This window comes from Misgurnus anguillicaudatus, chromosome 10, assembly GCF_027580225.2.
Source record: "Misgurnus anguillicaudatus chromosome 10, ASM2758022v2, whole genome shotgun sequence".
Classification (NCBI taxonomy): Eukaryota; Metazoa; Chordata; class Actinopteri; order Cypriniformes; family Cobitidae; genus Misgurnus; species Misgurnus anguillicaudatus.
The window spans coordinates 35,000,383-35,013,222 of NC_073346.2; the positions used below are offsets into that span (position 1 = coordinate 35,000,383).

The 12,840-nt window shown below is 36.2% G+C and overlaps 1 protein-coding gene and 1 long non-coding RNA gene across 15 annotated transcripts in view; both read right to left on the minus strand.

The window, feature by feature from the left end:
* Window positions 1–12,840, minus strand: part of arhgap33 (Rho GTPase activating protein 33) — a 66,611-nt gene that overhangs the window by 22,510 nt on the left and 31,261 nt on the right. For all 14 annotated transcript variants that reach the window (XM_073872475.1, XM_073872477.1, XM_055211140.2 and 11 more), the window contains 4 exons: window positions 12,232–12,318; window positions 11,352–11,489; window positions 10,813–10,905; window positions 9,148–9,270 (listed from right to left, as the gene is read on the minus strand). In XM_073872475.1, the coding sequence (XP_073728576.1) occupies window positions 9,148–9,270; window positions 10,813–10,905; window positions 11,352–11,489; window positions 12,232–12,318 (441 nt within the window). The remainder of the gene's footprint in view (window positions 1–9,147; window positions 9,271–10,812; window positions 10,906–11,351; window positions 11,490–12,231; window positions 12,319–12,840) is intronic.
* Window positions 5,203–7,143, minus strand: LOC141367368 (uncharacterized). The gene is made up of 3 exons (XR_012371734.1): window positions 6,885–7,143; window positions 5,857–5,921; window positions 5,203–5,480 (listed from the first exon to the last, which is right to left on the minus strand). It is a non-coding gene; the product is annotated as an uncharacterized lncRNA (long non-coding RNA).

Consider the following 12,840-nt stretch of genomic DNA (forward strand, 5'->3'; position numbering starts at 1 on the left):
AAACTTTTAATGAAACTGTATTAGCGCAGAAAAGAAATGTATAAAAAAATAACCAATGAGAGAGGTGTTATTAAGTATGACACAAAGTGGATTCTACCCATGTTGAAGATGCTTGTGATTTATTGCTTTAAAGCTGCAATACGTAATTTTCGCATCTCTTTTTGAAACGTAATATCGCAATTAGTCATTTTCTGTACAGTTATTGTGCTTCGCCCTGCTACTCCGCGTAAATTAATCTGATGACCGCAACTGTCACAACATTTGGAAGTACATCCTAAAGTCACATGGGGAAAATGTAATCTGAACTACTAAAATAAAATAAAAAAACATTGATATTAACTCATATTTTATCATGAGCTCTTTTGCATTCCTATTTGACTGGAAGCTCTCCACAGTTTGAGCTTTTTTGTTTTAACAACAGATGTAAGGACATAATGTAATTGGCATGCCTACATAATATTTCCGAGATAATAGTTGCATAAAACGTTACAAAGTAAAAGTAGAATTTTTAATTCTAAATAACTGATGAACAAACTACAAACTCTTCACAATCTGCAGCAGCACACATGCGATAAAGTAGCTGGATCCTCTTCTTTCGGTTTGTAAATGTGACTTAATCATGCAAACGTTCAAAATTTTTTAATGTATTTACTCAATAACTGATTTGTATTAATTTTTTACGGTACATTCACACGTGGCGAAAGCGTTAACGCTTGACGGAAGGCTTGTATAAAGCGTGGCCAACAGCCAATCACAGTGGCCGCAACCTATGCTCTGGTCTTCCATAAACGTAATTGGCTGGCTCTGCCTAGGTTGTTTGCATAAGGCGATCTGATTGGCTGACGCATGCATTGCCGCTTGAAAAGTTGAGAAATGTTCAACTTCTGCCGCAAGCAACTGCACTGACGGATCCACAATACAGTTTGGCAATGCATGACGTCACCCATCAAAAGTGAATGGGAAGCGTTAACGCTTATGCCCTGTGTTAATGCACCGTAACTGAGAAGTTACAAACTACAACTTAAAAAAAAATGGTGGCAATATAAAAGAAATGTGATAAGACAGCAACATAACTGCAGTTACATTTTTTAACAGTTATTAGAATAAACCATTTTTGTGCAAAGTTATATGACCATGGACCACAAAACCAGTCATGAAGATCACTTTTCTGAAATGTATAGTTTATAAAGCTTTTGATTCATGTATGGCTTGTTAGGCGTGTGTCAACAATATTTGACTGAAATACAACTATTTGATAATTCGAGGGTCCCAAAAAATCTAAATATTGAGAAAATTGCCATGTCCAAATAAAGTCAGTAACACATATTACTAATGATAAATACATTTTTGATATACTTATGGTAGGAAATTCACAAAATAAAAATAAAAATCGATAAAAAAATTGATAATTTTGACCCATCAAATACATTTTTGACTATTGCTACAAATATACCTGTGCTACTTATGACTACTTAAGGTCCATGGTCACATATAGCTATTATCATAACTATAATATAACTATAAGCTGTGTGCAGTAATCAAGCAGCAACACAACTTGATGCATTATTATAAAATGTGCAACAGCTTTAAACGCTGCTTATCCGATCAAAATTGATAGTTAAAAATATCTGACTTATAATGACATTTTTTAAACAACAGCATGTGAGTAGACTAATGTTTTACACTACTATTAAGTGTCAAGTACGCTTTGCCCCAAATAAAAAAAAGAGGAAGGGAAAAGGATCAGTTCCTATATCTCACTAGAAAGCAGATAGAGGCAGATAAAATTAACCCATTAAACAAAAAAGAGATAACAAACTTTGCCAAGACAAGACTTTTGTCCCAAACCAGTTTTAAAGGTTTTAAGCTTTATATGTAGACAGACAGAAAGATAATTTCTAAGAAGTTCTCTGTAGTTGCCAGGATGTCCGGTTGCTATATGGGCATCTGTCCCATCAGTAAGGAAAATTAAAATATAAAGTTGGATCAGACTACAGATCTGTGCCAAATATGAAGAGTGACAGACAAAGAGAAAGAAAGAAAGAAAGATAGAGAGTAAGAGAGAAAGGGAGAGAGAGAAGGGACCTAAATGTGTTCTAAGTTTGGGTCGCCCCATTCCCTGGCCCAGAAAGAGTCTCTCTATATAGAGCGGTGTGCAGTGAAGGGGACATAAAAAGAGAAGGAGGGAACAGTACAGCGTCCCAGGACCAGGCAGACTGTGCATACATGTGCAGAATAAGTACAGGAACTTTTCGGAGAAGTTTGAAGGATGTGTAGAAGTTTTAGGCCTCGTACCCACTGCATATAAATTCGGTTGCCACTTCACCTTTTAATGCTTGATCCTGTTTTGTATATACAGAGTTCAGTAATTTACGGGATTGACAACCGCATTCTACAACCAAATTAACTACCGCAAAATGCAGGTAGTGACAACCACATTTACAGAAACTCTGTATAGTGTGTACATATTAAGAAACTGAACAAATAGCAGTGGCGGCCGGTGAGTTTTTTTTCGAGGGCACACGATGCGAAGTTCATCACAACTAGGGTTTAATATTTTCCCGAAAATTTGATCAAATCAAATCCCGGGAAAAGACGACCCATTTCCCGGGAATCCCGGGAAATAGCTGTTTTTTTGCACAAGTAATTTATCAATAATATCATTCAAATATGCGTTCCCAACATGTTTTATATTATTTGTATCATTATTAGGGCAAGAAACACAGTTTATGTCCATATCAACAACGTTTTTTGCAATGATCAATTCTGCTGCGGATCAAGTGAGCTGCGTGCGTGACAGCCTGCCGTAGCGAAATGCCAGGTGGATTGTCTGTGACTTCTGAAAATCTTTAAAATTATAAAACTATAATTTAGAATAACTGAGGAATAATCACTCGAAGTTAAGCAACAATTTCTTTATTAGGGCAGGTATATTTCTCTTTTAAATAAATATAGGCTACAAGTTTTGACTACCCTAAATAAAGCAAACGACCCACAGAAAAATGCAACTGTGCACGGCAATAATTAAAGAAAGGGCCATGCCTATGTAGACTAAAACTGAATTTAAATAATAATTTAAAAAACTACAACAAAAGCATAAACACAAACAGTAACACTGCCGCAATAGGGCAATTTCGCGCAAAACTGTCACTTACAAGTTAAGTAACAATTTCTTTATTACGGCAGGTATATTTTTCTTTTAAACATAAAAAATTTTAACTGAATAAAAGCAAACGACCCACAGAAAAATGCAACTGTGCACGGCAATAATTAAAGACAGGGCCATGTAGACTAAAACTGAATTGAAATGATAATTTCAAAACTAAAACAAAAGCATAAACACAAACAGTAACACTGTCGCAATAGGGCAATTTCGCGCAAAACTGTCACTCACAAGTTAAGCAACAATTTCTTTATTAGGGCAGATATGAAGAGTTTCGTTGCAAAACGAGATAAATCCATTTTTTTACATTTTTGTCAAAACATGTTTATTATTATGTTATCATGTTATTATTTTGTTTTATGGTGCTACTTAGCCGTATTTGTTAAGTTATGAAGGTTTAAATCAAAACAAACCAACTGCAGTTGAATTGAAATTAATTGGAATGCACAACCAAAAAACGTGATTTCTGAACAATTAAAAAAAACGGTGGTTATCTCGTTTTGCAACGAAACTCTTCATATATTTTTCTTTTAAACATAAATTTAAACTAAATAAAAGCAAACGACCCACAGAAATGTGCAACTGTGCACGGCAATATTAAAGACAGGACCAGGCCTATGTAGACTAAAACTGAATTTAAATAATAATTTAAAAAACTAAAACAAAAGCATAAACACAAACAGTAACACTGTCGCAATAGGGCAATTTCGCGCAAAACTGTCACTTACAAGTTAAGCAACAATTTCTTTATTAGGGCAGGTATATTTTTCTTTTAAACATAAAACAATTTTAACTGAATAAAAGCAAACGACCCTCAGAAATGTGTAAATGTGCACGGAAAGATTAAAGACAGAGCCATGCCTAGGGTAAAACATAATTAAAATAATAATTTAAAAACTAAAACAAACGCATAAACAGTAAAACTGCCGCAATAGGGCAATTACAAGCGAAAGTGTCACTCACATTATCAGCATTGCATTTCAAACCATTTTTATTTCTCACCTTGCCCTTCATTTATTAAATTTTTTTGGAAATGTGCTTTTAAAAAGCACAGAGCGTCGATGGACTCAGGCGGTTTCGTATTTTTGTAACAAATTGGCCGCAAATAGAGAACGCTCTCTCCGACTCCACAGATGTAGCCTGAATAGTGCTAAGAGCATCAAACAGCTGTTGCAGGTGGGTTGGTCTCCTTTTGGTGGCTTCGAAGAGGGAAAACTCTTTGTTTAGAATGCTCATGAAGTCACCGTCTTTCATTTCCTCTGAGGCTGGCTTAGTGGTCATTCACTCTAAAAATGGTTGGGTTAAAAACAACCCAATTGGCAACCCAGCGCTGGGTAAATATTGGACAGAACACATGCTGGGTTAAAGTAACCCAACACGTTGGGTAACACATTTTAACCCAGCAGGTTGGGTTGTTGAGAAAACCCAACATGTAGTCATTTTAACCATTTATGGGATTAATATTCTGGGTTTTGGGTTATTCTTGCTGGGTTATTTTTATCATGTGCTTTATTGTAAATCAAGACCATTGTTAACAGCAAATAAATGTTTATTTGATTGCAAAATAACTACAAACTCTTACATTTTTACAGTTGTAAGTTGCAAAATCATTTAAAGGACTGCTTACTGACCCAAGTATAAATATATTTATAAAATATCATAAATTATGCACATTGAAGTAACAATGTAACAGGTTGAATCAATTCGTTTGAATTTAAGACAGAATTTGTAATTTTACAGTATATATATGAAATACTGAAATGTACATAAACAAAACAGCAGTGTAAAAAAGAAACAATGCAATTGCCAAACCAAAAGCAAAATCATTCATAGATGTGTAAAGTTTTTTTTAAAGAACAAATGTTTTAAGTTTCACAGAATGGAATGTATTTGACTAAAAATACTTCATTTATTAAAGTTACTCGTCGCGAACAAAGATGTACAAAGGATTCGAACAGCAGGGGATTCATCCATCCGAAAAATGACAGACCACAGGAACTCCCACAGAAGCACACTGCCCGGGGCATTCACCCTTTTAAGCACTTAAAATGCCTTTAAACCAGAGACTGTAAAAAATATGCAAGTAGTGTCCGTGACGTCACCTATTGGTTTGTGAAGAGCATTTTTGAAGCTTAAAGTAGGCGGTGCGTGCCGTCGCCATCTTGGCCGAATTGCAGTTTAAGTCACTTCCGTATTCAGAGAGACTGATTGAGAAAAAAGATTGAGAGATCTGCTGCATGTTTCCCATGGCCAGGACGAAAGGAAAGGGTTTCGAGGATTCTGTCCAGAGAAGAAATTCCACCACATTTGTTGCAATCTACAAAAGAGGAAAACACTTTTAGTGGTCTGAACTGAATGATCAGATTGAAGTATTCAGAAAACCATGTGGGCCAAGTGAATTATATATTTTATAAAAATTATAAGGGTTTCATTTGCATCCCTGGCCGCATTATCACCACGTGTGAGATTTTTTTTTCCAAAAATGCAATAGCCTGTTTACAGTTTGCATAAGACTTTGGTGTTACACTCCTTTAACTGTTGTGCCAACAACAAAGGCTGCAAACCACACAGACTGACAAATATGATGATCTGATCTGACTATAAAGAATAAAGTACTGCAGAACTAAAATTTAGCAGATAATTAAGACATTCTAAATATATTTTAAATAGGAATTATTAAATGTTATACTTACTGGCTGAAGTTGTATGAAGGTCTTGCTAGCCTCATCAATGGATGGACGTAAAAACTCTGCACACTCTAAAAAAAAAAGAATTGGAAAACAACATCACATCTAATCTCTGCTAAAAACATAACATCTCTGATACAGTATCAGCCACAGATCAGAGGGTTGGTCAATATACATTTGAAATCACAGACAACCCAAAAATATTATGAAATGAATATAAAATAGTAACTAAATACGACTCAATAACACATCTAAATTCATATAACAGTACACATATACATGTTTGTTAACAGATAGTCACTTCCACGCAGCCTCCGTCTTGGTGACAAATACGTTTATGTTTTCAAGTTCATATTCAAACACTTAAATTATTGTTTCATTTTAAAAGAGAGGAACAAGCATACATATAAGACACCAGATCTTGGAAACGCTGTTTCGTTTTAATTTATCGACGCGTTACCTGCCGTACCGACTGTGAAGTGAATGTGGGTTCTTGTCTTTGCCTCAGTGACAGCGTAGACGACGGCTCCGTGATCCTCCGCCGTGGCGCCGCCGGTAAAGTTAACATGTGCTTCTGCTCGCGCCTCGCCCTTTGCGGTCTGTCTTTACATATCGAATGACAAGAAAGCAATTCGTTTGTCGCTAAATTTAATTTAACAGCGTCGCTATCGCTTGTTAAGCTGGGAAAGGGAAAACTATGCGCGTGACACAAAAAGCCGAAGGGGGTTGCGGAGGTCCACTCTGTACCGGTTTTGACTCGCTTTGTTAAAGGCTTACAGAAATTGTCATGAGTTAACGTAATCAACCGTGTGATGTGGATTTTATAACATGTTTTATTAATTTTATATGCCATATCAAACATCTTAGAACGATAATTCAAGTCAATTGTGTAAATGGCGATCTGAGGTAACAGTCGTCATTCCTCCAAATTACACCCGTCGTCTTAGTCAGTATAAATTAACACGTTGCTGTCTCGCAAAATGTTATAATCTTGTTTATATTCATGAAATGTTCACAAAAGCATATAAACTTACCTTGAAACAACTGCTTCAGTGACTCTGTCCTTTCACGACGACCATTGCTGAGCACATTCAAACATCAAGGGCGCGAAGCACGTGAGCCTCTTCAAACAACCCAACATAATAACCCAGCAGTTTTAACCCAACACCTAGAAAACTGAAACTACCCAAAAAGTGTTTAAAATGTAAAAAAATAACCCAGCAAAACAACCCAACAGACTCAACCCAGCATTTTGGGTTAAAAAATAACCCAGCCATTTTTAGAGTGTTGAAAAAGCCAGCTGCAAATCTAATCTAGCGCACGTTTATATAAAAAATATATATATATAAAGTTCCCGTTTCCCGTCATACCTTTTCCCGGGAATCGGGAAATAGTCTTGATAAGATTTCCCGGGAATCCCGTTTCTCGGGATTAAACCCTAATCACAACATGTATGTAGCACGTCATATGTGTGGTTTGTCATTTTTAAAATATGTGTTCGGCGCGTTGAGTGTGCATCACATGTTTTGTCAAAATAAGTGCCTGCTGCAGACACATCTAAAGGGTTTATGATAAAAAAAGCTTGCATTTGCCAGATACTCGAATAATCTCAAGCATAATCAGAGTTTAATGTTAAGGGAGTGTCTTGCATGTATTTCGTGAATGTGAACGTCTCTTTTATCATCAACGGTTTTGACGTGTGTGCACCAGGCACTTATTTTGACAAAACACGGGATGCACATGGTTCACATGACGCAACAAACACATATTTTGAAAACACAAGCAACACACGACACTCCGAACACATATTTTGAATTTGCGCACTTCGGAACAGTAGTCACCAGCCGCCACTGACAAATAGTAAAGTATTTAAACGTGCATCTTATACATGACAGGTCTCTCTTCTGAAAAAATAAATGCCTAGAAGGGGAAAAAGTCGTCTGTATGCGAGGTGCAGAAAATAAAACAAGCATTTGCTTACTAGTGTTGTCAAATTTTGCATGAAAAAAACAGCAAACAAGAAAATAAACCAAAATAAATCCAAATGCAAAGATCAAAATGCACCTTCGTACTTTAATAACACCAAAAACTTGATTTTAAGCGCCACAACGTGGTATGCAAGTACAAAAAAGAAGAGGACCTGGCAACACTGCACGACAGCGCTCTGTGGAGCAGCCTTACAAAAACGAAGGTTTATTGCAAAAGATAAAGCTGTTATATTATTTTGGTCAAAGCTGTGAATGATAAGCACGCGAGACGGCAGAACATTGCTATGGTTATCTCTGTGTCAATCATCGCATTTTCAGAATGTTCATTTAGGGCAGTGGTTCTCAAACTGGGGGCCCCAGTTTTATGAGATTTTATAATTGGATTTTATAAAATACATTAGTTTATCATGAATTCTGTGTAATTAAAAAAAACATAAGGCTACTAACCAACAGCACTACTTTGAATTATTGCATATGTTTTGTTTGATTAAAATGTTACATTTTAGAACAAATTTGTCATAAATTTTCTTTGGGGGGGCGCAAAGAAATGCACTGTACACAAGGGGGGCCGCACGCTGAAAAAGTTTGAGAACCACTGATTTAGGGGATTCACTCCCGCCTTTAAATGCGGTTGTACTCCCGAATGTATGCAGTGTGTACAAGGCCTTAGTCTCAGGTGTGGAAAAGCAAAATTATTTTATTAAAATGACAGTGACCACATAAGGACAAACACAACCCAGACAGCAGACAACTCTGGGCCGGATCCGCACCGGATCAGCGCCAGAGCTGTTGACTTCGGCGCAGATCCGGAGCGGATCCGGCCCAGAGTCGTCTGCTGTCTGGGAAGGAAAATTCACCTGAATCTGTAAGTTTCTTAAAAACTAGTTTTAAATCCTTATGTAATAGCTTTAAAGCCAATGGTCATGCATCATGCCTTTAAGGTGACTTTCAGGCAATTTTTTAATTTTCTAAAGGTAAAAAAGACAAAAAATTTGCATATAAAAACACCAGCTACAGTTCAGACCAGCAATATCATGTAGTGCTTCAGGGCTGTGATGTAAGCAAAACACTTAGTTTACGAACAGGCCCTTTATACCTCCCCAACTTATCCAAAGAAAAATTTACTTAAAGGGATAGTCAATGGGTACCATCAACTGTGTGGCTAACATCATTTATCAAAACAGAATAAAGAAACTCATACAGGTTTGGAACAACATGAGGGCGAGTAAATATGACAGAATTTTCATTTTTGGGTGAACTATCCCTTTAAGTAAGTCATGTCTAAGGGCTTTTTAGCAGACAGCTGTACCTCAATTGAGATCTCATCGCTGGCCTGGGCAGTGTATCGCTTGATGACGTGAGCAGCAGCGATGGCAGGGACATTTAAAGATGCCTCTTCTTTCAGCAAGAACCTGTTGCCATGGTTGTCGATCTGTTTCAAGCACGAAAAGTCATCAGTTGTAGATCAGGGTTGTCTTACTTTATCTAGACAAGTTTAAAGAGACACTCCACTTTTTTTTAAATATGCTCATTTTCCAGTTCTCCTAGAGTTAAAGGAATATTCCATTTTCTTAAAAGAAAAATCCAGATAATTTACTCACCACCATGTCATCCAAAATGTTGATGTCCTTCGGGAAGAAATTATGTTTTTTGAGGAAAACATTCCAGGATTTTTCTAATTTTAATGGACTTTAATGGACACCAACACTTCACACTTAACTCAACACGTAACAGTTTTTTAAGGAGTTTCAAAGGAATATAAACGATCCCAAACGAGGCATAAGGGTCTTATCTAGCGAAACGATTGTCATTTTTGACAAGAAAAATAAAGAATATGCTCTTTTAAAGCACAACTTTTTGTCTAGGTCCGGTCCAGCGCGACCTAACTTAAATGCGTAGTGACGTAGGGAGGTCACGTGTTACATATATAAAACGCACATTTGCGGACCATTGTAAACAATAAACTGACACAAAGACATTAATTAGTATCAGTTGACAAACAACATCGTAACGGTCCTCTTTCTCAACACTTGTAAACACTGGGGCGGATTTTCGCGTTCGTCCACTGTGACCTCTTGACGTCATGATGTATTGCGTGAGGTCACGCTGGCGCATCACGACCGGATCTAGACGAGAAGTTGTGCTTTAAAAGTGTATATTTGTTATTTTTCTTGTCAAAAATGACAATCGTTTTGCTAGATAAGACCCTTATGCCATTAAAATAAGAAAAATCCTGCAACGTTTTCCTCAAAAAATATAATTTCTTCTCGACTGAACAAAGAAAGACATCAACATTTTGGATGACATCGTGGTGAGTAAATTATCTGGATTTTTCTTTTAAGAAAATGGAATATTCCTTTAAACATGTGATTGTTACCGGTTTGGAATCCGTTCGGCTGATCTCCGGGTCTGGCGATACCACTTTTGGCATGGCTTGGCATGGTCTATTGAATCTGATTGGACCATTGGCATCGCGCTAAAAATAACCAAAAAGAGTTTTGAATTTTTTTTAACTTGACTGTTCTGTAGTTACATCGTGTACTAAGACTGACGGAAATTAAAAGTTGCGATTTTCTAGGCCGATATGTCTATGAACTATACTCTCATTCTGGTGTAATAATCAAAGACTTTGCTGCTGTAAGCAGCGCCTGAAAATAGTCCCCTGATATTGAAAGTAACCAAGGGGACTATTTTCGGGCGCTGCGTAATATCATTACCAGACCCAGAGATCAGCTGAATGGATTCAAAAACAGTAAAATACAAATGTTTAACTCTAGGGGAGCTTTAAAATTAGCATATTTTTAAAAAAAAGTGGAGTGTCCCTTTAAGTTTAAATCTAGCAAATTGGATGCATAGCTCATTTTTTCATGTCTTATGTCTCAATCAAGGCTTTTAGTCTTAACATAACATTAAAAACACAGTCATTTTATCTAATGTCTGTTCATCTTTCTTCTTTCCTCTGCTTGTCTCTCACCTCCATCCAAGAGAGAACTGGGCCACAGTTCAGCTTATTGTCCACAATCATGGAGAGTCGATTCAGATACTCGGACAACAGCGGCGCAAATGTCTGCATGAACAACAGATTTATGAACAAATTGGAAATGACACTTTTAATATAAAAAAGAAACACTACTATACATTCACATTATATATATATATATATATATATATATATATATATATATATATATATATATATATATATATATATATATATATATATATATATATATATATATATATATATAGATATGTCAGGTTCATTATACACATCATGTGCATATATAGTGTTTATGTGCATGAATACGTTTATTTACAGTCAACAATATTCAACCATCCCCCTGATAATGATCAAAATAAACAAAACCTGACATGTGAGCTTCGTCTTTAAGGGTCTAGAAACCAACCTACATAACTGGCCGATGACCTCAATACACGTAGCTAATGCCGCTAGCAGCAAATATGAAACCAAATCATTAAAGTAACATCAGTAGCCGTTGTAGTACAACTCACCTCCACCCGTTCTCCGATCTCACTGAGGGGGGGCAAAGCCAACAGCTGTGAGTACCGCCGGTCATAAATACACTGATGCAGGTGAGCATCCAGCGTCCTGAACTCCTCATATGAACGCCGCACCATCCACGTCTTACCCTAGATATCAGAGAGAGAGAGAGAGTGGGTGAGTTGGGGGAAAAAGAGGAGAAAATGGAGGGGGAGTCATAATGTTTTGTTAAATTAGGCAACTGTTACTTAGTACCATAGCTAGTTCAGTACCAAACATTGGGTTTAGTTACTGATAAACTTATATTACCCATAATAAAGCACAAATGTGACCATTTCCCCCCCAAACCTGAGAAACAGGGTTGAATAGATGAGATAAAAAAAATTGTAAAATTGTCTGTGTAATCTTTGTTTGCAAATAGGGATGCATAACGATTAATCGCGATTAATCTATAGCATAATAAAAAGTTTTTGTTTGCATCATATATGTGTGTGAACTGTGTATAATAACTTTGTATAAATAAATGCACACACATGCATGTATATATTTAAGAAATGTTTACATGTGTATATACATTTGTATATTTATGTGTAATTTATATTATATATAAATATAAATAATTAGTATATAAATATATATATTTTTTCTTAAAATAAAATATGCATGTGTGCATATTTATATATACATAATTATTATACACAGTTCACACATACATATATGATGTAAACAAAAACTTTTATTCTGCTATAGATTAATCGCGATTAATCGTAATGCATCCCTATTTGCAGTTGTGCAATTAATTAATAGTAAATAAATTAATAGTAATTAATAGTAAATAAAAACATTTCAACACATATCAGCAGATGTTATGGGCCACGTGTGCCCACTCACCTGGCAGGACACCTGCACAAGGAAAACCAGATCTTTGGCACTGCCTGAGCTCCAGCTGGCATCGTTCTGGTCGTTGGCAAACTGAAGCTGAAGGTATAAAGAGAAGATTTCATTAACGACAGTATGAAGTCTCTTAATTTCAAGATTTTACGGCATGACCTTTTTGGCACTTGGTTTCTATTTCAGTTTCTTCTGAAATAGAAACTTTGGGAGATGTAGTATAAGTAGTATATGTGGTATGTTTGGTAGATGTAGTATGAGAGAGAAAATGGCAACGCCACCATTAGTTTTGCTGGTTGTCAGCAAAGAAAAGTTTCCTAGCAACTGAAGTGGACTGTGAAGGATAAGCAATGCTAGCATTTGTTATGGAGGTGTCCAGATCATTAACGGCGTGCTTGCTAAACAGGTTTCAAAACATCATATAGGATTTAATTCAGTCAGTGATGCATTTATATTGTAAAATGTGAATTTTTGCGCAATGCCCTTTTAAGTGGCCTTTTTTTAAACTAGGAAGATGTATCTTTTAAAACGTCTTTCACACAGTGTACTTATCTCAGAAAATTGGTATAAAATTCCACAGTTATCAGCATATTTTCTGGAATCTATGTT